The sequence below is a fragment of the Pelodiscus sinensis genome, chromosome 3, assembly GCF_052426305.1.
Source record: "Pelodiscus sinensis isolate ZL-2025 chromosome 3, ASM5242630v1, whole genome shotgun sequence".
Classification (NCBI taxonomy): Eukaryota; Metazoa; Chordata; order Testudines; family Trionychidae; genus Pelodiscus; species Pelodiscus sinensis.
In genome coordinates this window covers 146,139,064-146,162,076 of record NC_143054.1, presented here as the reverse complement: position 1 = coordinate 146,162,076, position 23,013 = coordinate 146,139,064, and the positions used below count along the sequence as shown (strand labels likewise).

The window sequence follows — 23,013 nt, the reverse complement described above, 5'->3', positions numbered from 1 at the left end:
AACTTTGCTCTCACACAGATGGAACCCAAAGGAATTCTAATCCAATGGGGAATTAGAGGAGTTATTCCAAATTTATACAGGCATAAGTGAAATCAGAAATTGGCTCCAATTCTACTCAGCTACTCCAAATTTGCAACAGTAACTAACCGCAGAATCTGGCCCTAATTCTTTTAAATTTAGTATAGTTACACTTGGTTGACAATGGCACAAATAGGAACACAATCCTCCCCTAACTCAAATGAGGTCAGTGATCTTTCGATTTTTTACCAATGCAACAGAATATTCCCCACAGACTTCCAGGATAGAAGAAACCTATTAAATAACATTTAATATTTTACAGTCTATTCCCTGAATCAGGCTACGCCTAGACTACAGGCTTCTTTCGGAAGAAGCTTTTTTCGGAAGAGATCTTCTGAAAAAAGCTTCTTCCGAAAGAGAACATCCACACTGCAAAAGTGCATCAAAAAGCGATCTGCTTTTTTGAAAGAGAGTGTCCAGACTGATTGGGTGCTCTCTCACATGCAAGCTTTGATTGCTATGGATGGAATGGCCACCGGGGCACCAGTGCTTTTTCCTCTTTCCTCTTCTTCCAAAAGATCACCCTCTTCCCAGTCCACACACATCTTTTTGCAAAAGGGTTCTTTTGCAAAAATACTCCTTCCTCATAGACTCAGAGAGTTTAAGGTCAGAAGGGACCATTATGATCATCTAGTCTGACCCCCTGCACAGTGCAGGCCACAGAATCTCACCCACCCCTCCTAGAATAATCCTCTCACCTATATCTCAGATATTGAAGCCCCCAAATAGTCTGAAGACCCTAAGTTGCAGAGAATCCTTCGGCTGTGATCTGTACCCCATGCTACAGAGGAAGGTGAAAAACCTCCAGGGCCTCTGCCAATCTATCCTGGAGGAAAATTCCTTCCCGACCCAAAATACGGCGATCAGCTAAACCCTGAGCATGTGGGCAAGTCTCACCAGCCAGACATCCAGAAAGTTCTCTATAGTAACTCCTATCATCCCTCCATTCACCTATTTACCACTGAATGGTCAATTAGTTACCAAGATCATGTTATCTCATCAAACCATCCCCTTCATAAACCCATCTAGTTTAATCTTGAAGCCAGATAGATCTTTTGCCCCCACTACTTCCCTTGGAAGGCCGTTCCAGAACCTCACTCCTCTAACGGTTAGAAACCTTCATCTAATCTCAAGTCTAAACTTTCTATTAGCCAGCTTATATCCATTTGTTCTTGTGTCCCACATTGGTATTAAGCTTAAATAATTCCTCTTCTTCCCTGGTATTTATCCCTCTAATATATTTAAAGAGTGCAATCATGTCCCCCCTCAGCCTTCTTTTGGTTAAGGTAAACAAGCCAAACTCCTTGAGTCTCCTTTCATAAGACAGGTTTTCCATTCCTCAGATCATCCTAGTGGCCCTTCTTAGTACCTGTTCTAGTTTGAATTCATCCTTCTTAAACATGGGAAACCAGAACTGCGCACAGTATTCCAAATGGGGTCTCACCAATGCCTTGTATAACGGCACTAACACCTCCTTATCCCTACTGGAAATACCTTGCCTAATACATCCCAAGACCGTATTAGCCTTTTTCATGGCTATGTCACTGTGGCGGCTCATAGTCATCCTATAATCAACCAGGACTCCGAGGTCCTTCTCCTCCTCCATTACTTCCAACTGATGTGTTAGTTTAGCTTATAACTAAAGTTCTTGTTATTAATCCCTAAATGCATAACCTTACACTTCTCACTATTAAATTTCATCCTATTGCTATCACTCCAATTTACAAGATCATCCAGATCTTCCTGTATGATATCCCGATCCTTTTCTGAATTGGCAATAGCTCCCAACTTTGTAATAGAAATGTAACCGTGTTACTGTGGTGTAGCTGAAGCAAAATACAGGACTATGTAACACTTGAAAGACTAACAAGATGGTTTATTAGATGATGAGCTTTCGTGGGCCAGATCTGAGGAAGTGGGTCTGGCCCACGAAAGCTCATCATCTAATAAACCATCTTGTTAGTCTTTAAAGAGCTACATAGTCCTGTATTTTGTCCCAACTTTGTGTCATCTGCAAATTTTATCAGGACACTTCCACTTTTGGTGCCAAGGTCAGTGATAAAAAGATTAAATAAAATTGGCCCCAAAACTGATCCCTGAGGAACTCCGCTAGTAACCTTCCTCCAACCTGACAGTTCACCTTTCAGTATGACCCGCTGTAGTCTCCCCTTTAACCAGTTGCTTATCCACCTCTCAACTTTCATATTAATCCCTATCTTTTCCAATTTAACCAATAATTCACCATGTGGTACTGTATCAAATGCCTTACTAAAAAGTCGAGGTAGATTAGATCCACTGCATTTCCTTTATCTAAAAAATCTGTTTCTTTCTCAAAAAAGGAGATCAGGTTGGTTTGGCACGATCTACCTTTTGTAAAACCATGTTGTAATTTGTCCCAATTGTCATTAGCCTCAATGTCCCTAACTACTTTCTCCTTCAAAATTTTTTCCAAGATCTTGCATACTACAGATGTCAAACTAACAGGCCTATAGTTACCCGGGTTGCTTTTTTCCCCTTTCTTAAAAATAGGAACTATATTAGCAATTCTCCAGTCAAATGGTACAACCCCTGAGTTTAGAGATTTATTAAAAATGTTTGCTAATGGACTTGCAATTTCATGTGCCAGTTCCTTTAATAATCTTCATCCAAGAATATCTGGGGCCCCTGATTTACTCCCATTAAGCGGTTCAAGCTTGGCTTTTACCTCGGATATGGTAATATCTACCTCCATATCCTTAGTCCCATTTGTTACATTACCATTATCCCTAAGCTCTTCATTAGCCTCATTAAAGACTGAAGCAAAGTATTTGTTTAGATATTGGGCCATTCCTAGATTATCCTTAACCTCCACTCCATCCTTAGTAATTAGCGGTCCTACTTCTTCTTTTTTTGTTTTTTTCCTATTTATATGACTATAAAACCTTTTACTATTGGTTTTAATTCCCTTTGCAAGGTCCAGCTCTACCTGACTTTTAGCCTCTCTCACTTTGTCCCTACATGCTCTAACCTCAATAAGGTAGTTTTCTTTACTGATCCCTCCCGTCTTCCACTCCTTATATGCTTTCTGCTTTTTCTTAATCACCTCTCTGAGATGCTTGCTCATCCAGCTTGGTCTAACACACCTGCCTATAATTTTTTCCCCTTTTCTTGGGATACAGGCTTCTGACAGCTTCTGCAACTTTAACTTAAAATAATCCCATAAATTCTTTAGTCCAATCCACTTCCCTAAATAATTTCCTTAATTTATTAAAGTTAGCCCTTTTGAAATAAAAAACCCTAGTCTCAGATTTATTTTTGTTTATCTTTCCATTTAATTTGAACCGAATTAGCTCATGATCACTCGAGCCAAGGTTGTCTCCTACAAACATTTCATCTATGAGGTCCTCGCTACTCACCAAAACCAAATATAAAATAGCATCCCCCCTTGTTGGTTCAACAACTACTTGATGAAGGAAATCATCAGCTATCACCTCTAGGAAAATCTGAGCCCTATTATTATTACTAGCACTTGTTCTCCAGTCTATATCTGGAAAGTTGAAATCTCCCATGATTACACAGTTTCCATGAGTATATACTTCATTAAAAACATTAAAGAGTTCTCTATCCACATCCAAATTGGACCCTGGTGGTCTATAACACACCCCAAGCACTATCCCAGGGGAGAATCTGATAGTTTTCTTCCCCAATGTGATTTTTGCCCAATCAGATTCTGTCTTCTCCATTCCATCACTTTTTATTTCTTTACAATCTACCTCATCTTTGATATACAATGCGACTCCACCATCTATACCCTTATCTCTGTCTTTCCTAAACAGCACATACCCTTCAATACCTGTACTCCAGTCATGCCTAGTATTCCACCATGTTTCTGTTATTCCTATAATATCTGGTTTCACTTCCTGGACCAATAGCTCTAGGTCCTCCATTTTGTTACCTGGGCTCCTCGCATTGGTGTACAAACATCTTAATTTCTGCTGTTTGGCCTCACTCACATTCTTTACCCAATTTGGCACAGATGTTATACCTCCAATATGACCTATTAGACTAGTATCCACCCCACCCTTCCTCATGTACATTCTCCTACCCCCAGCTATATCCTTTCTTACTTTGTTTTCCTCCCTCTCAGTGTTAAAATCTGGCATAGAGATTACCTGGGCATCTCCCAACCGTCTCCCCCAAATTCCTAGTTTAAAGCTCTCAATCAGTTGAGCCAGCCTCCATCCTAGAAGTCTATTTCCCTCCTACTTAGGTGAAGTCCATCCCGAGAGAACAGTCCTCTGTCCATAAATGCCTCCCAGTGACCATACATCCCAAAGCCCTCCTTATAGCACCACTGCCTAAGTCATCTATTGATCATCGTAATCCTGTCACATCTTAGTTGCCCTTCTCTAGGAACAGGCAGAATCCCACTAAAGATTACCTGAGCCTCAATTTCCTTGAGCGTCCTCACCAGCCTAGCATAGTCTCCCTTAATTTGTTCTAGTGAGAATCTAGCCGTATCATTTGTTCTTACATGAAGGATGATCAATGGATTCCTTCCTGCTCCCTTAATAATCCTCTTCAACCTCAGTTCCACATCCCATATCTTAGCACCTGGCAGACAGCACACCCTTCTATTCTCTGGATCAGCTCTGATTACTGGCCTATCTATTCTTCTCATTAAGGAGTCTCCAATCACGTAGACCTGCCTTTTCCTAGTGACAGTGCGATTCTCTGGTCTATCTCTTGCTTCCTCTGGCTGCAAGTCCTTGCCATTCCTGTTTTCCCTTGTAATCCTCTTTAACCCATCCTGTATCTGCCTAATGCTCATTATTGGTGTTGTCTCCATTAACTCTTCCCCTTTATCTATGGGACTAGCCACTCTTCTCTTCTTCCTTACCCTTCCATCTTCATTATCTACCTGCTATACCCCTTCTTCATTCTCCAGCTCCACATACCTGTTCTTGAGCTGTATTTTTCCTTCACTGACCCATCTTTTCCTCTGCCTCATAGAATGAGGATTACCAGTGCCAGAAAAAACCCTCCGTTCTTTCAATTTTCTTGCAGAAGAACGCAATTGCAGTGTGGACGTTCCTGAAGTTGTCGGAAAAAAATTAGTTTTTCCGACAAAACTCTGTAGTGTAGATATACCCTCAGTGAAAATCCATTATACTTCCTAGCAATTGGTTCAAAGTAGTTTTAATTCTCCCATGCCATGATACATCCTCCATACACCCCACCCACAGTGGGAAACTATTCCATAGGTAAGTACATTCCTTGCCTAACAAAAAATGATGCATATTGTCTGAAGAGAAAAAGTGCATTTGAATCACCTATGCAAACACTATGGAGAAGTTGTGATGGTTGTGTGCACTTAGCCACTCATACTCTTGTGTACCTCACTGATCAAAACTTCTGATGGCACCTACTACGTTGACATCATTTTAGCTAATAAAACATAAGCCAAAGATATTTTTCTTTTACAACACCTTTTAAAAAGAGCATTAAACAGGAAACCTCATAAAACTTGGGGAAAGGAACAGGAGAGAGTTGGGCATTTGGCCTTGTGGATCCTGTGCATTTCTTCAATGCAATTACCATTCTTGGTTATTATCGTGTCAAACAATTGTAATACGAAACTCATCACAGCTAGATGAAGCGGCCAACATTTTCATACAGACAGATTCAACCACCTGTTAGCATTATAGCTCAATGTTGACAGCAAGGTCCTGACCTCTCTTGGCCATTAAAAGTCCCATAGTCTTTTTCCATGACTCAAGGGTATCCCTGGCCAAATTCCAAACTGGGTATTTGAATTTTGCCTGCACAAAATTTCCCTTCGATTTCAACCACAGAAGTTATTCTTTACCGCCCCCTTACTAAATGGTAACATGATTATTTTGAATATTAGTAAACACACTGTGCCTGTGCTGTAGTTTTGGGCAGGTGATTCTGTACATAGTCAGCAAAGATTTTTGGGGCTCCCAAGGGATGAAAAGTTGCTACAGAAATGTGAGTTGCTCTTATTACATTTGCACTCAGGACTCAGAATGGGGATGAGTGCCCTGCCATGTAAAGCTCTGTACACAGAAACAACAGAAAGCCCGTGTCTCAAATAGTTTACAATCTGCTCAAGAGCACACGCACACCAGAATTGTTACTGAGGAGAGCAAAACAAAGTCCATGAACACCGTGATGGTGATTTGCTGCCGAGATCCAGAATACAGTGGTGATCAGAACTGCATGTTTCACTTTCCTTATAAACTGCTTGTGCCATGGCTTGGTGAATAGTACACAACACTTTACACAGAAGTGCTCTTAATTTCATAGATGGGGATATTGAGAGACAGAAGCAAAGTCATTTGCTCAAGGCACCAGAGGGACTCAGTACCAGAGCTGAGAAAAGAACTCAGGAGTCCCTAGGTTCTCGGGTCCGAACTCGGACCACATTGCTTGGAGGAGAGCATTCCCTCCCACACAACTTCAGGGCTATTGTTAGACTTGCTGAGGCCCAGGGCAGAAAGGAAGGAATGGGTTCTCACCCTGACACCAACTCCCTTCTCACACATTGGATTTCTGCACCATTTCTGAAACCAAAGCCCAAACCAGGTGGGATCCTGGGCAATAGCCCCGCTTGCCAACCCTAACACCAGCCCTGTCTTTAAAAAATGCAAACTGGCTTTCACAGGATTATTTTAGCTTGCAATCCAGCCCCAGGTGGAAAGCATCAGCCTCTTTCCTTCCCCATGGCATAGTACCTCTGAGGCAGAGCAGTTGCTGAGAGGGCCTAGAGTGATGAGCGACACGGAAAGCCTTCCTCAGCAGTCTCCCTTCCCCTTCCCACAACAAAAGCTCCAGAGGATTTTCCAGTCAAATTCCAGAGGAATGCAGCAGAACGGCTGCTGATTTGTGGTATCTGATGACACTAACATTTTTTTCCCATTCATCACAGAGGAAAGCACCAGCCAGCCACTTACCCCAAAAGAGGGCACCCTTCCAGTTCTCCGCAAGATGTGGTACTGCAAAGATACTGAGTAGAGAATTACAGCCCCTGCCATTTACACTAGGGAACGTAACCAACTGATGCTTATAGGCTAATGGTGTTCGTAACACTCAGCCAGCTTCCAGGGAGGGGACTGAGCTATGGCAGAGCCATGACACTTCCTCCCAGAGAGCCGGGCAGGCAGGGGCTGCCCACTCCACTCCTAGTAGTAGGAAGGAGGCTTCCTGCTCCCAGGGAGGCTTTATACTGCAAGGTGGGCAGACTGACTCAGTCAAAGAAATGAAAAGGAAGTGTCTGAACAGGAGATGAATTAGCTGGGAAAAAACAAAACAAAAGACCCACCACTGCTAAAATTAGGTGAAAACACCTCTCAGGAAAAAAGGTGAAAGACTGACAGGAGGACTTCTATCTGTAGAGCTGGTACCCAGGACAGAGATGAGATACATTAGTTGGGGGCAGGGCAGAATTTATCCAATGGAATATATGCTAATGTGTTGTATTATCACACATTCTTTCCTAGTCTCTGCTTTCTTCATACTGTAGTTTGGTAGGTCTTCCTCCCACCCTGTCCCGCTCTTCATGGGATCCCACCAAGTTCCATTCTTTCCTCTTCTCCATTATAATTTCTCTCATCCGCTTCCACAACTCTGACTACCATCTCTATAATGATGACTCTCAAATCTGCCTGAATGGCCTTCACTTTATCTAATCCCACATTTTAGCCTCTGATATCTCTGCCTGGGACCAACTTGACTCTTCCTTAACTGAGTCCTTAGATTCAAGTTGTATAGGGTTCCCATCTCCACAGGAGTTGATGGTCTCCCTCTCCCTTGTATCCTTGCCACAGCCAAGTTCTGCCCCTTCTTCCTTTACAGCATTATGATGAGATCTTTCCCTACTCCCCCTACAACACACACAGGCATTCAGCATTCCCCAAATCACTACAATGCCTCTTTTCTTTCTGCCACCCACATTGTCCCATTTCAGTGCGTGAAAACCACAGTTGCAAAGATTACTTTACTGGCCTGTTGTTCAGACCTTGTAACATACATCCCCTTTGGAGCCATCCACCTGCTATCCTTTCAGTGCCACATGAAGGTGAACACAAGAAAAAGCCAAAGCCCTAGAAACTCTGCCGTACCCCTCTCTAGTTATCTACATCACTCCATACCCTCAACACCCATACAAGGAGTAGCTAGATTAGAAGACAGACAAAAGAATATACTATTGTGTAGGCTCCTTTTCCTATGGGAGCCTCTGGATTTTACTGGGAGGATCCTTTGTGCCTCAGTCTAGCCCTAGAGACTACAACTCCCATGAGCCCTTGTGGAAAAAGGAGGGAAAAATCTCTGGCTCTCTTCTAGGCAGGGAAAGAGGGAGAGATAGAGTTAGGGCAGGCTCCACTTTGGAAAGAGGAGCCAGATTGCTAGTGTGGAGCCTTTTCCAGGACAGGAGCTGCTGTGATGAAGCTAGAGCCTGTTATTGAGAGCCTGCCAGGACTTGAATGTAGCAGGCTGCTTCAGAGGCTGTTGGTATTGTCCCTGGAGGGGAGAGACCCAGGCTGTGCCTATGGCTGAGAAGGGCCTGTGTAACCCTACATAGAAGGTAACTGTAGCTCTTTGGGAAAGTGCTGCCTGGGACAGAGCACAGAAGGCAAAATGACTCTGGGTCCAAAGACAGCCAGAGTGATCTGCCCAGTGAACCAGAGCTGCTGGCATTCGGTGGGGCCTGCTCCAATGGAAGAGGGATTTTGCAGCTGACTGCCTGCCTGGACTGACACACACAGGACCTGCACAGTGCTGTCTCCATTCCAGTTGCAGACCTTCAAGTGTGTCCACGCAAGCAAGTGAATCCAGAGGAGTGCACACGCTGAGGTGAGATAAATGACGGCCATGTAAATGCCAGACAGATATGTTTCCTTTATTTTTAAGTACTTTGCTAATTGATTTTATTCACTTTTAATCTGTTAAACCCTGTTCCTTTAAGTAAAGGTGTGTTGATTCTAATTTAATCAATTGCATGTACATTATTTATAATTGTTGTTTTGGAGTTAGATCCAGATTGTTACTGGAATAACTGTATTCCTGGAGGCTCCCAAGGCATACCATTGAGTGTGCACGGGGCCAGCCAGGTGGAGGCACTGCCATTGTATATTCCTTTAGGAGCAAGGAGCTGCAGCAAGGGCATGGATAGGGCATCCCCAACTAAACATCACCACCACTGGGGTACTCAGGATCTCCTTTTATGTTAAAATCAGCAGGTGCCCAGGCACACATGTGAGTGTGACCTGCTCCCGAGTAACCCAGAGCGAGAAGACGGGGTTACAATTGTATTGCTAGTGCTACTCTGTTCCCATTGAAGTGAGCAGAAATTACCAACACCAGTCAGCAAGATTATAAGAATAACTGCATGGCTAGAGCCCCAAGCGGACACAAATTGGCATCCACATCTGCATCTGTAAAAACGATTTGGTAGATATCCAAACACATAAAGCAGATATATTCAAATGTGCAAAATTGGCATACACATCTGCAAAAAACGAGCCATGGATCTCTACATGGAAATGTGAATTCATACACAGGAAAACTTCAGAAAAATAGGGGAGGTTGTATGCTTTGTACTCAAAACTGGTGCAGAACAGATCTAAGCAACAGAGAAAGCAAGCAAGACTGCCAGCAGTATCTGCACTCAGAGTGTCAATTCAGCATCTTATTTCAACCACATCTTCTTGCCACAAATTAGGGTATGTCTACACTGCATTCCTCTTTTGAGAGAGGAATGCAAATGCAGATGAATGAAATTGCAAATGAAGCGCGGATTTGAATTTCCCATGCTTCGTTTGCATAATCGCATCTGGGCGCTATTTTGAAATACCCTATTTTGAAAAAAGAAACACTGTCTAGACACAGTTATTTATATAAAGAAAACCCTTCTTTCGAAATTACCCTTAAGTAATTTTTTGAAAGAGACCACCGGGCAGTCTGGATGCCTTTGAATTCAAGAACGCCTTTTTTCGAAAGAGCACTTTCAAAAAAAGGCATTCTTCCTCATAAAATGAGGTTTACCGCGCTCGAAAAAAACTGCCGTATTCTTTCAATTTACTTTTGAAAGAACGCAGCAACAGTCTAGACACAGGGGAAGTTTTTTCGAAAAAAGGCCACTTTTTTCGAAAAAACCCTGTAGTCTAGACACACCTTTAAGAGTAATTGCAAAAGAAGGGTTTTCTTTCGAAATAACAGCATCTAGACAGCGTTTCTTTTCTTGAAATAGGGTATTTTGAAATAGCACCCGGACACGATTATGCAAATGAAACATGGGAAATTCAAATCGACACTTTATTTGCAATTTCGTTCATCTGCATTTGCATTTCTCTCTCGAAAGAGGAATGCAGTGTAGACATAGTCCTAATAGGATGCACAATTGTCACTGTATGAACAGCACTGCAATAAGAAACAGGCCACAGTGCAGTTTTATATAAACTTGTCACTCATACTTATGCTAAGAGCTGTGTTAACTTTCAGCTCTATCAGATCATGCAAGCATTTTCAAGTCAGTTGGTAATGTATTAAAGACATTGTGGAAGGATGGTTTCTTAACAGTTAACGTACCAACACTACAACTTCCAAGCAGTCAACAGTGGATTGATGTCAATTTAGCTTCTCAGTGCATCATCCTCTGTTCTGAAAAAGTGACAGCCACCACAGGAACTTATAGCAAAGCTTGTACTTCTACCAACTATTCTGTTCTTCACCCTCTTTTGGATGGTCTACACACCTGCTCCACGCTGCTGAAATTCAAGTAATAGTCCATTGAGAAAAGCAGATTGCTTGGATGGATGATGTGCTTTCCCTCTGCACTGCAAGGGCATCCTACCTCAAATGTGCCTGCCATAGTGAGTGGGTCCTACCTGGGATGTTTTTAGGAACAGCAGGCGTATTCCATCTGGAACGTATCCAAACATTTCACAAGCCTAGTATTTGCACACTACCTAGACCTTTAAGCAGTACAGCAAGTACAACCTGTGGCATTCAGTTGCAGCTAGTCACCATGGAACAGACCCAAAACATCACATGGGCCATATCCTCCATTAGTGGAAATCAGCATGGCGCTGTTGACTTCAGTAAAGATGGACTAATACTAGCCGAAGATCTGGCCACGAGTTCTGTGACAATGCAGCAAAGTTGCAACACATTCTGTGCGGTGATCCCTTCTAGGTGGTTTCCCTTGGCACTAATATTTCTGACCAGAAATTTCACAAACACATGGCTAATTTTGTAGCCCCTGGCTTCCCTACACCCAAAATTTGGCAACAAGCATAGACCCTAGTTTGTGCTTACTTATAGAAATGTGCATGTCAATTAGGGCTTGCCCAGGAGGTGCAAGGCTTGTGCATGAGTTAAGCAGAATCACATGCTTTAGAAAGTCTGGGCCTGCAAAATCAGAACCTCAAAAGAGGAAATCTATTGGACAGGTTCACCACGGACCAAGGACAGCCTGATGTGAAATGGATTACCTGCAGTTGGGTGGGCCACCTCCCAATCACTCTTTCATGGTCAGGTCTGCAGCACCTTGATTCAGTTTCCCTTCTTCCCTCAAATGTTACAACACAGGCTTTTCTCTGTGCAACCCAGGGTGTGAGCTAATTAATATCAAAATTTCACACACAATTCAAAGTCTCACCACAAAATTCAATCCATTTCCCTGCTTTTAACTTATCTCTCCCAGCCCTACCTGCCTCGAGTCTTCTCCTTTTGGTGAGTCCAGCTCTCTGCAGCTTCCTTCTCAGATGACTTAGGTGCTGTCCCTTAAACCCATTTGGACAACAGGGAATGAGTCACAGGTGCACTCAACCTCACTGCCTCTGAAAGAGGCTGCTCACTCTATAGAACACCCATTGCAGTCTCCTATTAGGTCTAGCTTTTCCCTTTGTCTTTTACATAGGACAGGAAAGAGGGGAAATGTCTGAGGAGAGCAAGACATCCAGGACAAGAATGGAGAGCCTTTGCCTTTAAAGGACTGCTCTCTGAACAGCCTAAAAAATCTGAATCAATAGCCCATTGCATTGGTTTGTTATTTTAATGGAAACTAAACACACCTGATAGCAGCTTTACTTGGGCAGCTACAGTCTAACCTGACAGAGAGAAAGGAGGCTTTGTGGTATGGCTTTGCTCAGCTAGGCAGACAGGCCCCTACTGATCTCTCTGCCTTCAGAGGATCACCTCAGATAATGACTCTTAAGACGGCTGCCCTGTCCCTGGCTCCCTGTAATAGCTGAGAAATACCACTTCATCTCTTTATTGGGATTTTTTCATAACCTCCACTGAATCATTCCTGTTTAAACAGCCTCATTCCTAAACAGTAATTAGGAACAAGGAAAGTCTCTGTTGGCCCAAAGCCAGCGAGTCTCCTGCTCTACTGGAACCAGAGCTCATCGTATGAGAATGAAACAGAGGGGTCTCTCTAGATCTTGATAGCAGTTGGCACAAGAACACTTTCCTGGATAATTAGGAACAGCAATTCAGTATATAAATGTATAGCAGCAGTGGGCTTAGGCCACGGGCAGTTGGTGCAGCTTGGGCTGAGGGAGATAGGCCCCTAATCCCACCTCCTCTGCTGAGGCCCTACCCCCTCATGGGGAGGGAAGGATGCAGGGCAGAACACCGAGCATACCCCAGCCTCCCCAGAGCACCAGGCTGCACAGTTTTAGCCTCCCTAGCCAGGAGCACAGGTGGCTGCTGGGGTAACAGGAATTCTGGAGGTAGAGTGGGGGCAGGGCTGTACCTAGCAGTTTGGGAAGGCAAAGCCCTCCCCTGCCTAGGCTACCAGGCTCAAGTAGCGAAAAGGCCACATGTCTGAGGGGACAGGAGATCACATACATTTTCAGTGAATTTTCCACAAGTCAATGGCCTTGTTGATTGAAAAGACGTATATTTAGCCACCAAAGTGGTGCCGTATGAGCAGGATCAGTGTGTACCGAGGCAAAGCTCCTACAAGAACTCAGTGGGTGTGTCTAGACTGGCAAGATTTTGTGCAAAAGCAGCTGATTTTGCGCAAAAACTTGCCAGCTGTCTACACTGGCCGCTTGAATTTGCACAAGAGCACTGGTGTTCTAATGTAAGAAATCAGAGCTTCTTGCGCAAATACTTTGATGCTCTCACTCAGGGATAAGCCCTCCTGCACAAGAATACTTGTGCAAGAGGGCCAGTGTAGACAGGCACCTTAATTTTTTGTGCAAGAAAGCCCAATGGCTAAAATGGCCATCGGAGCTTTCTTGCACAAAAGCGCGTTTATACTGGGCACGGCTCCAAGAACAAGGTGCCTCTTGCCCTTCAGTGCTGGGGAGACTTTCATCTCCTTTTCCAGACCATAAGGGCCAATACGACTACTTTTTTATAGCCTTCTGCTCTGACCCTGCCACAGTATGCAGGGCTGGACTCTAGGCAAACATACCTTTCAAGGACTCTACCTTCTAATATGAATCCAATTTTTCTGTTTTGCAGAGAATTCTAAGGTTCTGAAATGTTTTCTGTTCTAAAACAGAAGTAAATAACATTTTTTTGATGTTTCCTGTGAAATCAAAATCTGAAAAGATGCCATCATGAAGTGATCAACATGTTTTGTTTCAATAAAATTCAAACATTTCATTCTGGATTTGACTTTCTGTCTGTTATAAAATTGAAACTTCCACTTTTTCAAAGCACTGTTCCTTTAATTCTTTCCCTACCCTCTGAAAAGAAGTTTTGTCACAAGCATTCATTTCTGCAAAACGTGACACTTTCAATGAAACAGGATGTTCTGAAAGGGAAATATTCCATTGGAGAAACTCTGTTCAACTCAGCTCTCTGCTTCCCCTACACATGCACCTCATCTCTATCCTGAGTACCAACTATACAGATAGGAGTCCTCAGTCTCCAGAAAGGACCCAGTCTGTCTTTCACTTTTTTCCAGAGACAGTGATGTTTCCTAATTTGTGCAGTGGTGGGTCTTTTGTTTTGTTCTTTTAAATAGGGACCCTTATCCACTGGGAGCTGGATTGATAAACAGTAATGTCATTTAACATAACCCACTGAACAACCATCTCAGCATGGGGGGTGGAACAGTAACAGCATAACTAAGGCCTGGTCTACACTAGAAAATCAGGTTGGTTTAATTACGTCAGTCAGGGATGTGAAAAATGCACATCCTAAGCTGACCTAAATCCCCAAGTAGATAGCGCTAGGTCCATTCGTGACAGAAATTTTTCTGTCAACATAGCTACCAGCTCTCTGGGCAGTGGATGTCAAATGGGAAAACCCCACCCACAGGGATAGGTAGAATCTATACTGAAGTATTACAGAGTTTTAAGTGTAAACATGCCCTAAAGGAAAGATTATCAGCTTTGCCCTCTCTCTCCAATTTTCATTATAGCCTCTACTAAGTAAATTTCTTGTATTCACTACAGTCTAGGGTTACCTGCTGACTGAGTTCCCTTGACAACCATACGTTTTGATTCTTCAGGATTTGTCCTTCATGCTACAGGATATTTTTAAAACTCAATTTTCCTTTAGAGAGAGAAAATTCACTTTGGCAGAAGAATGCAACAATGGTGCATTGTGACAGAATACACTTTTGATAGCCATGGTGTACTGTCAGTCATATTTTTGTCTTGTATGAAATGTGGAAATACCACATGAAGACAACCCCTAAATAGAAACAGTACACAAAGAGACTACATGCTTTAAGCAATGTAGCACACAGTCATCAAGAGTTACAAATCTGTATAAAACAAAGATAGCAGTTACAAACAGGTGAACCAGTCTGGTGAATGTTAGAACTACCTCAAAACTTCGTCCTTATGGAAAAAAATGTGCTGATTTAACAGCCCTGGAGATAGATGTCCTACACAGAACAGGTCTAAGCTGAACATTGTGGAAGACTATATACAGTGGTTCTTAGGCTAGGGCCCTCAACTCAGACACTCATCTCGCTGATGTGACAGCTACCAGGAAAGTCAACTTCATTGAGTGATGTAGCAAAGAACACGGAGCCATCGGTTCAAAGGGGAGGCCCAGAAGCTTATTGAGTACCAGGCTCATGTCCCAAGCAGGTACAAGTGGATGACAATACAGGTACAACCTGTCCAATCCCTTTCTGAACCGCGTCACCATAGGGTGGTTGAACAGGGAATGCTGACAGCAACCCAGGAGAAAGGCAGACATCACCGCCAAGTGGACCTTAACTGAGGAGGATGCCAGGCACTGTGATTGCAGGTGCAACAGGTAATCCAACACTACCGGGATAGACGCCTGTCCTGGGGACAAACACAGCTCTGCGCACCAGCTGGAAAACCTCTTCATTTGGCCAAATATGCCACCCTGGTGGAGGGCTTTCTACTGCCAAATTGGAACTCCTGTACCTGAGCCGGGCACTGAAGCTCTAACAAATCGAACCATCCAGCTTCCATGCTATTAGATGGAGCAAGTACAGATCCCGGTGCCTGAGGGTCCTCGATGCTGCGTCAGAAGGACCGGGTACAGGGGAAGGGCCATTGGAGTTTCCACCAACAGGTTGAGTAGGGTGGAGAACCAATGTCGGTGCAGCCATGCTGGTGCCAGCATGATTAGATGGGTCCTGTCCTTCCGGGCTTTCATGAGGACCTGACGTACCAGGGGAATCAGAAGGTATGCACATAGGAGAGGTGCTTCCTCCAGTGGAGAGCAACATGTCTCCTATAGAATCCTGATAGTGATTCTGGAATGAACAAAAGGCGAGGCAATTTTTTTATTTCTGGGGTGGCAAACAGGTCTAGACGGGGAGTCCCCCATGTGTGGAAGATCGATTTTATCACGTCTTTCCTGATTAACCATAAAGGTTCTGCTGAGGGCATGTAGCAATATGTTTTGTAGGCCTACGAGATACTGGGTTTTGAAGTGAATTCTGTGTTTCACACAGTAGTGCCATAGCCTCTGCCTCTTATTGCATAGGTGAGATGACCTCGCACTCCCTTGTTTGTTTATATCAGTGTTTTCCAATTTTATTTGGCCATGGAACCCTTTTGAGCTTGAAAGAATTTCAAGGAACCCCTAGGGTTCCTTTGTCGAGAAACAAAACAAAACAAAAAAAAACCAAGTCACTCCGTAATTTGTCTCTGTCTCTTTAAGAGGGGGCAGGAGAGTGCCGGGTTCTCACGGAACCCTTACTTTCACTTCACGGAACCCTGGGGTTCTGCAGAGCACCAATTGGAATCCCTCAATAGAATATTTTTTGCCAAGAAAACTCGTAGTGTTGATGTAGCCTAGGAGAGTTTCTTAACAGGTGCATCTTAGTGGCCCTATGGTCGGGGGTGGGGAGGGAGGGAATGGTCATTCCACTCACTGCTAGGCTGGATGGAAAGAGCAGTGATCATAGGCAGAGAGGTAGATTTCAGGCAGACTGGAAGCACTCCGGAAGAATCCAGCCCCAGAGAGGATTGCACTCATGTAAGGAAGGAGCTTCTAGGACCCTCTGTAAGGGACAACATACATTAAAACTGTAGGGAGACCAGACAGCAAGTGAGAAAAATCAGGATGCAGAGGTGGTAATAGGTATCTATATAAGATAAAGTCCCAGAGGTTGGGACTGTCCTCATAAAACCAGGACATCTGGTCACCCTATAGAGTTGTCTCCTAATTCAGAAACCAAGAGATGTTTAAGGTGCCATAGAAACCAGCACAAAGGATTATATGATGTGTGGTAATAGGAGAAGGAAAAAGGAGCAGAGAGTCCTTAGGCTACCAGTTAATGCTGCACATAGCTGTGTAGGCAAACTGGGCTTGCTTGCCAGTCACAGTTAATCTCATTCCCAGGATCCGCAAGGGACAAGAGTACTGCAGATGTTGGGTCCTGGGGAGAAAGAGGTTCATTACTTGGTCTCTTCTCTACCAGATCTTTTATGGAATTGAGAATACTGCAAAGGTAGTGAGACTTTGGATACCCAGTCTATTGCTGCTCAGGCAGGGACCCCTGCTGGAGCAGTGATGGGGAGACACGCTTAGTATCTGTCTTGCTTAGTACCTAGGCCCCTAGGCCAATGAAGGCCAGGAGGGTTAGAATCAGTGTTCCCTGTAACCTGTGCACTTGTGTGACCACTGAGGGGGGAGTCAAATGCCACCCAGGTGATTAGCAAAGCACTCACAGCTATGTTTTGTGTTTCTATTGCTTTGGTACACACAAAAATATTTATTCCACACATGGATGGAAAAGATTAGCGGGAACATTGGCTAGCATGCTCAGTACCTTAAAGGAGAGAGCAAGCTATCCCAAATTAAGAGAGGAAGGTAGGACAGAGTCTTCTTTATTCAAAAGGATGAAAAGTGGATGAGAAGGGGTGGAAGGCAGGAGGAAAACTATGGGAAATCCTCATGTTTTCAGACACAGTGAATGGAAATTCTTTGTCTTAGAAAATGTCTGGAACATAAAAAATGTTTCTATTGTTCTTTGGCATATGACTTAAATAGAGCACTCGCTGGGAGTTTAGGCTTAGAGTTGACTTGTGGATTTTTAAAAGTAACAAACAGAAATATTTCATTAAATAAGTTAGTATTTTTTATGGGGCCAGAGAGAGAAGATAGATTTAAACATTCTTGTTCCTACTGGGAACCCATGACACCACAGCATCACATACAAGAGAAAAAGTGAATCTGAATTCAGTGTCCCAGCTGAGCAACGTGCAAGAAGTATTGCAAAACCAACAACAGAAAGAGGGAAAATAAATGAATTCTTCAAGTTCTTTGAGATCTAATAATCAAATGTGATCTTGGTAACCTAGGAAAGCTAAAAAGTATCACTAATTTGTTAAGCAGCACGTGCTCACATCTGTGAAAGGTCACAGAAGATGACTCAATCTCATTTTCCGGTCTAAATAGTGTGTGTGTGTGTGTGTGTGCGCGTGTGTGTGTGTGTGTGTGTGTGTGTGTGCGCGCGCGCGCGCATGTGTGTGTGTGCGTGCATGTGTGTGCGTGAGAGAGAGAAAGAGAGAGAGATTATTTTGACAATGTACTAAAAAAAACCCAAACCAACCCACAACACCTATTGTATTTATTTTTTGTCTAACAGCTGACATTCCAGTTATTTTTCTGGGTCTGCTGCAGTCAGCAAATTACCTCCACTAGCAACAAAAGCTTAGTTCATAACCTTGTAATACCTATGAAGTTCAACAAGGAATTGAGTGTTTTTTGGGAAAGAGGATTAAATGAATTCTCCTTCTTTTGCAATAGATTTTAAAACAAATCTTCCAGATTCACTGTAGTTCTTCTTTAGTCAATAATATTGTGCAAAGGAAAACATATAATCCTTAGTAAGGTCACATTTGCCAGCAAGCACACAACCAGCTTGGCACACAGACAGCTTGGGAGACCACCAACTGCGGCAACTCTTAATTACATGGCAGCATGCATGATGCCAGCTGGGAAGAAGAGAGAGAGTGCACAAGAAAAGGTGGAGGCAATGAGCAAAAAGCAATTTAGAATTGTATGCTAGGGCCAGCTTTATCATTTCTGGGGTACAAAACCACCTCCACAGGTATGCCAGGATGCCGGGCCTCCACTACTTTCATTCCACCACCAAGAGAGGTGGAGAAGAGAATCTAGTTCCACATGATCTTTTCCTTCCTAGCGTGGGGCTAGAAGAAGAATTAGGGCTGGCCCTCAAGATGCAAAGCTTAGTTGTCCTAGAGAGACCCAAGAAGCACAAGGATCCAAGGTGGTTGTTTGCTTTGTGTCTAGGGCTGCTGCACTGGACATGGACACATTATGGGAACAGCATTTGCTTTGTACTGCCTACCTCTGTGGGAAGATGGCTTGTGAGTTAACAGTCCCACTGGGAAATGGTACATGCCACATAAAAGGCAATTTCCAGTGAGATCAGCCATGGCTTCAGTTTGCACCCATGATGGGAATGAAAACCCTCTTTTCTTTCACAGCGAGCCTGACTAGGGAGACAGGACCCCAAACATACCATCCAATTGCTAGATTAAGTATCCCAACATAGTCCAAACTCCATCTCCAAATTTGCAAGACTGGGCTCCCAGAAAGCTAGCTCTTTGAAGAAGAAGTTAACATCATGAGAAGAGCAGGCACACAGACACGCACCTGAGCTACAATGTCCCATTACCTGGGCACCCGAGGGGATCCTTTACAGAAGCTAATTCCCTCAAAGAGGGAGGTGGACTGTCCAGAATACTGAATAGTCACTGGGCTAGAAAATGGCCATGCTGAAAAATATCCTGTGAACTAAGCTTAGGTTTTCCACATTGCTGTCTACAATGGGGGACAATGCCCCAGATTTTAGCTGCACAAAGGGAGAACAGGCATGGGCTTTTAAAGGAGAGAGGAGTGCAGTCAATTGCAGGAATATTTTTCATTACACCATTTTACAGAACAGATGGTGCAGGCCAAGCTATGCCCTCCGGACATACTCCGGGAATGCAATGCAACATTTGTCTCACTAGAGATGTCAGACTGTGTCAGTGCCACCATTTTACTCAGGGATTTGGGTCAAAAGTCTCCACAATCATATTTATTTTTTGTCTCAAAGACCATAAAGGATAAAGAGTGATGTGTAATGCAGAGCATCCCCAAACACTTCCAGGTCGCTGATTTACACTGGCACATTTACAGACTGAACCTTTCTAATCCAATTAAAATCTCATCCTAGACATCAATACAAATGTGGTCTGTTCTATTTTAGTGTTTCAGAGAACATACATTAGCCTGGAACAGTGGGTGACTCAGGCCTCCCGGGCAAATCCTGCAATCTGCCAGCCTAGTTTCTATCTCAGGCAACTACATTCAGAAATCTTTCGCTATTTTCTCGCTATCTACCTCTCTAGGAACTTAGACAACTTCCATCACTGTAGTACTTGAGCACCTTCCAAAACTAAGCAATGCTTCTTTATCCTTCTGAATGAGAGAACTTCTCTTCCACAATTAATTCCTCAGAAAGTTATAGTTCTTACGGTATCAAGAAATACATAGAAATTGATTTGGGTCAGTTTTCAATTTCAATTACTTCTTCTTTTTAAAAAAAATGTAGACTCTGGACTAGGCATACACATGCACTATAATAATGACTCCTTCTAACTTCTGTTCCTCCACCCCCACCCCCACCTCCACATGCAAAGTCTCCACCCAGGAACTTATCCTTTCCACCAGGAAAAACCTGACAAATAATCATAGACCCGGAAGTGTGACTGAATCAGCAGATTCAGGTTCTGGCAAACCAAAGTGGAGAGCAAACACTTCAGAGACCGTCATTGGGAAAACTAGCTGCAGTGTTTTGGTTGATTTTAGCCACCATGTACAATATTCATAGAAAGATAGGTTGAGCTAGTCAAGGCCAGACATTTAAAGATTTGCAGGTAAGAAAATCAACACTACCAACGGTTCCCAAAAATAAATTGCAGATAATGTAGCTCACAGAACACTGGGGGTAATGCAATCCCCCATAAGAGACACCAATCAGCAAGCAGGCTTTTATATTGAGCACCATCTGCAGTTTCCAATACACTAACGGTTAACCATCTATAGAGAACATTGTAGTAATCCAGTCTCTAGCTGACAAAAGCTTAGGTCAGTGTGGTGATAGCCACAGCCAACAGAAAAGGTTGCAACCTTCTGACTAACCATACAGGATGCAAAGCCCTCTTGGCCACTGTAGCTGTTTGGTCATCTTGAAGAAGCTGGAGCAGAAACGACTTGGCATATAACTCCAATTGAGGGAATCAGCATGCAACATTAGAGGAACCTTGGGGCAACTGAGAATTTGCTCAAAACGGTTGTTTTGCAGCTAGAACAGCTCCCACTATTGCTGCCCACGCTTGCAGCTGTGTCAGCACCACCTTGTGGCCAAAGGTATCAAAGGCAGCTGACAGATGCAACAAAATCCCTATGGTTACTTTGTTCTCATCTGTCACCAGCAGGACAACACTGAAAGGTAGAGTCTCCATTCCATGTCCAGATCAAAACCCCTGGGAAGCCTAGTTCGAACTACCTAGTTCGTGCCCCGTGTAGCTGTGCTGCACGGGGTTCGAACCAGCGGGGTTTTAAAAATGGCGGCTCCCCGCTTATGCAAATGAAGCCCGGGAAATTCAAATCCCGGGCTTCATTTGCAAGTGCGGTATGCCTACATTACCCTCCTAGTTCGAACTAGCGGGGTAGTGTAGACATACCCTAAGAGAGTGCATTTCATTCCAACGGCAGCCATATGAAAGTGATCTCTGGAGCAATGACCAGGAATGGCATCAGTGATGCCAAAAGTAGCCCTATCTGTATGCCCTGGGAAAACTGCATTCCAACCCTAAATCTGGCAATCTGCCTAACCCTGTAAGAAAGAATCATCATCATTAACAACTGAATCCCATTCATACCTGAAATATTATTGGTGCCCAAGCAATTGCCCAGCTTCACCCTTGGAATTTCAGCGAAGAACTATTCAAAGCAGCAGTTTATTCAAGAGTGATTAATTAAATTCTACCACAATATATGGAAGCGGAGTATGCAACTCACTGGAGGATTTTCCCCAGCTCCCAGGAAGTCCTTAGCATCTGTCATGATTATGAGGGTTAGCCAGCAGCCTGGGGACTAAGGGGTTAACTACACCTAGCCAGGTGGAGTGGCCAATAGGAATGTAGGTAGGACTTTCAAACTGTGACAAAGGAATTTGGTTTTTTTTCCCCCTCCTTTGTCTCTCTGTGTGTGAACTCTCTGCAGCTACAAAGAGAGATAAACATGTCTCTCTCTCTCTTTCTCTCCCTCTCAGAAACAATTCTTCATTTTTTGTAAGTAGGGTAAAGTTTAGATAAATCCGTCAGGTTTTCTTGTTTTGTGATTTAGGTATGGGATCTGAGATCTGTATATGTTTTAAAATATGTTTTGGCTTTTCTTTGTAACTAAGTTCTAGGTGCATGGAGTTTCTCCATGAGTATATGTTGTTACTTTCCCATCTAGTCATTATGCTTGCAACAGGAATATTGATGTAATAATAAAAGTTCTTTCTTTTCTTTTTATTAACCTGGCATTGGTTAACTGTGTGCCCTGATTTTTATTTTAGGGGTGAGATTTCCCAAATGATCTTTCCCCTGATTCCTTTATTAACATTTGGGTGGTGGCAGCGGAAGTTTTATTCCCAAAATCTAGGGTTTTAAGATTTTGGGGGAAGTTTTATACCAAAGCCTGGTAGATAAGGCTTTGGGGTACACCTGCTGGCCCCCACTTCTGCATTAATCATGCCAGAGTGGAGAAGGAGCCATGACAGCATCATCAAGTGTTTGTTTTTATCCTCAGAGGATGTAAAAGTTCCAGTCATGGGTTAGGATCCTATTGTGCTAGGTGCCATAGAAAATACAGAGCAAAGAGACAAGTCCCTGCCCCAAAGTGTTCACATTACCCCACGGGAAAACTCTCCAAACACTATAAAACATATGGTCAATCAATGGTAGAAACTCACCACAAGTTCAGAGAACCTCGCATTGAGCTCCTCCGCTGGTGGGATGGGGACAGAGAACTCCAAGAACTGGAGGGGGTTATTATCCTTGAGGTTGATTTCAGGGAGGTCACTTCCCCCGAAGCAGCAAAGAAACCCCAACGTATGACGATTCCTTTTCCGGGGAGCCATGGTCATGGTGTGGGTTGCTATCTACTGATCATGATCTGCAGAGAAGACAGAAAGAGAAGCCATTAAATGACAATCTGCACCACCAACCACAGACTATTTATGTAAGAGGCAGAGAACAGACTGATTTGGACAGGCTAGTCAATGTTTAATACATCACCACCTCCCAGGGTAATATAGCATCTTGCATTCCAAAGGTTCCCAAAAAGGTTTGACAGATGTAGATCAGAACTTTCAATTAAGTAAGCATGACTTAAGTCTGCTCCAATCAAAATCAATTGGAATTTTAAAATTGACTTGAGTGGGAGAGGAGTTAGGCCACCAAT

The 23,013-nt window shown here is 43.4% G+C and overlaps 1 protein-coding gene across 5 annotated transcripts in view; it reads right to left on the bottom strand.

Annotated features, from left to right (window-relative positions):
• Nucleotides 1–23,013, bottom strand: part of DAAM2 (dishevelled associated activator of morphogenesis 2) — a 371,485-nt gene that overhangs the window by 185,362 nt on the left and 163,110 nt on the right. For all 5 annotated transcript variants that reach the window (XM_089777421.1, XM_075925085.2, XM_006131756.5 and 2 more), the window contains one exon: nt 22,523–22,725. In XM_089777421.1, the coding sequence (XP_089633547.1) occupies nt 22,523–22,696 (174 nt within the window). In that variant the 5' untranslated portion in view covers nt 22,697–22,725. The remainder of the gene's footprint in view (nt 1–22,522; nt 22,726–23,013) is intronic.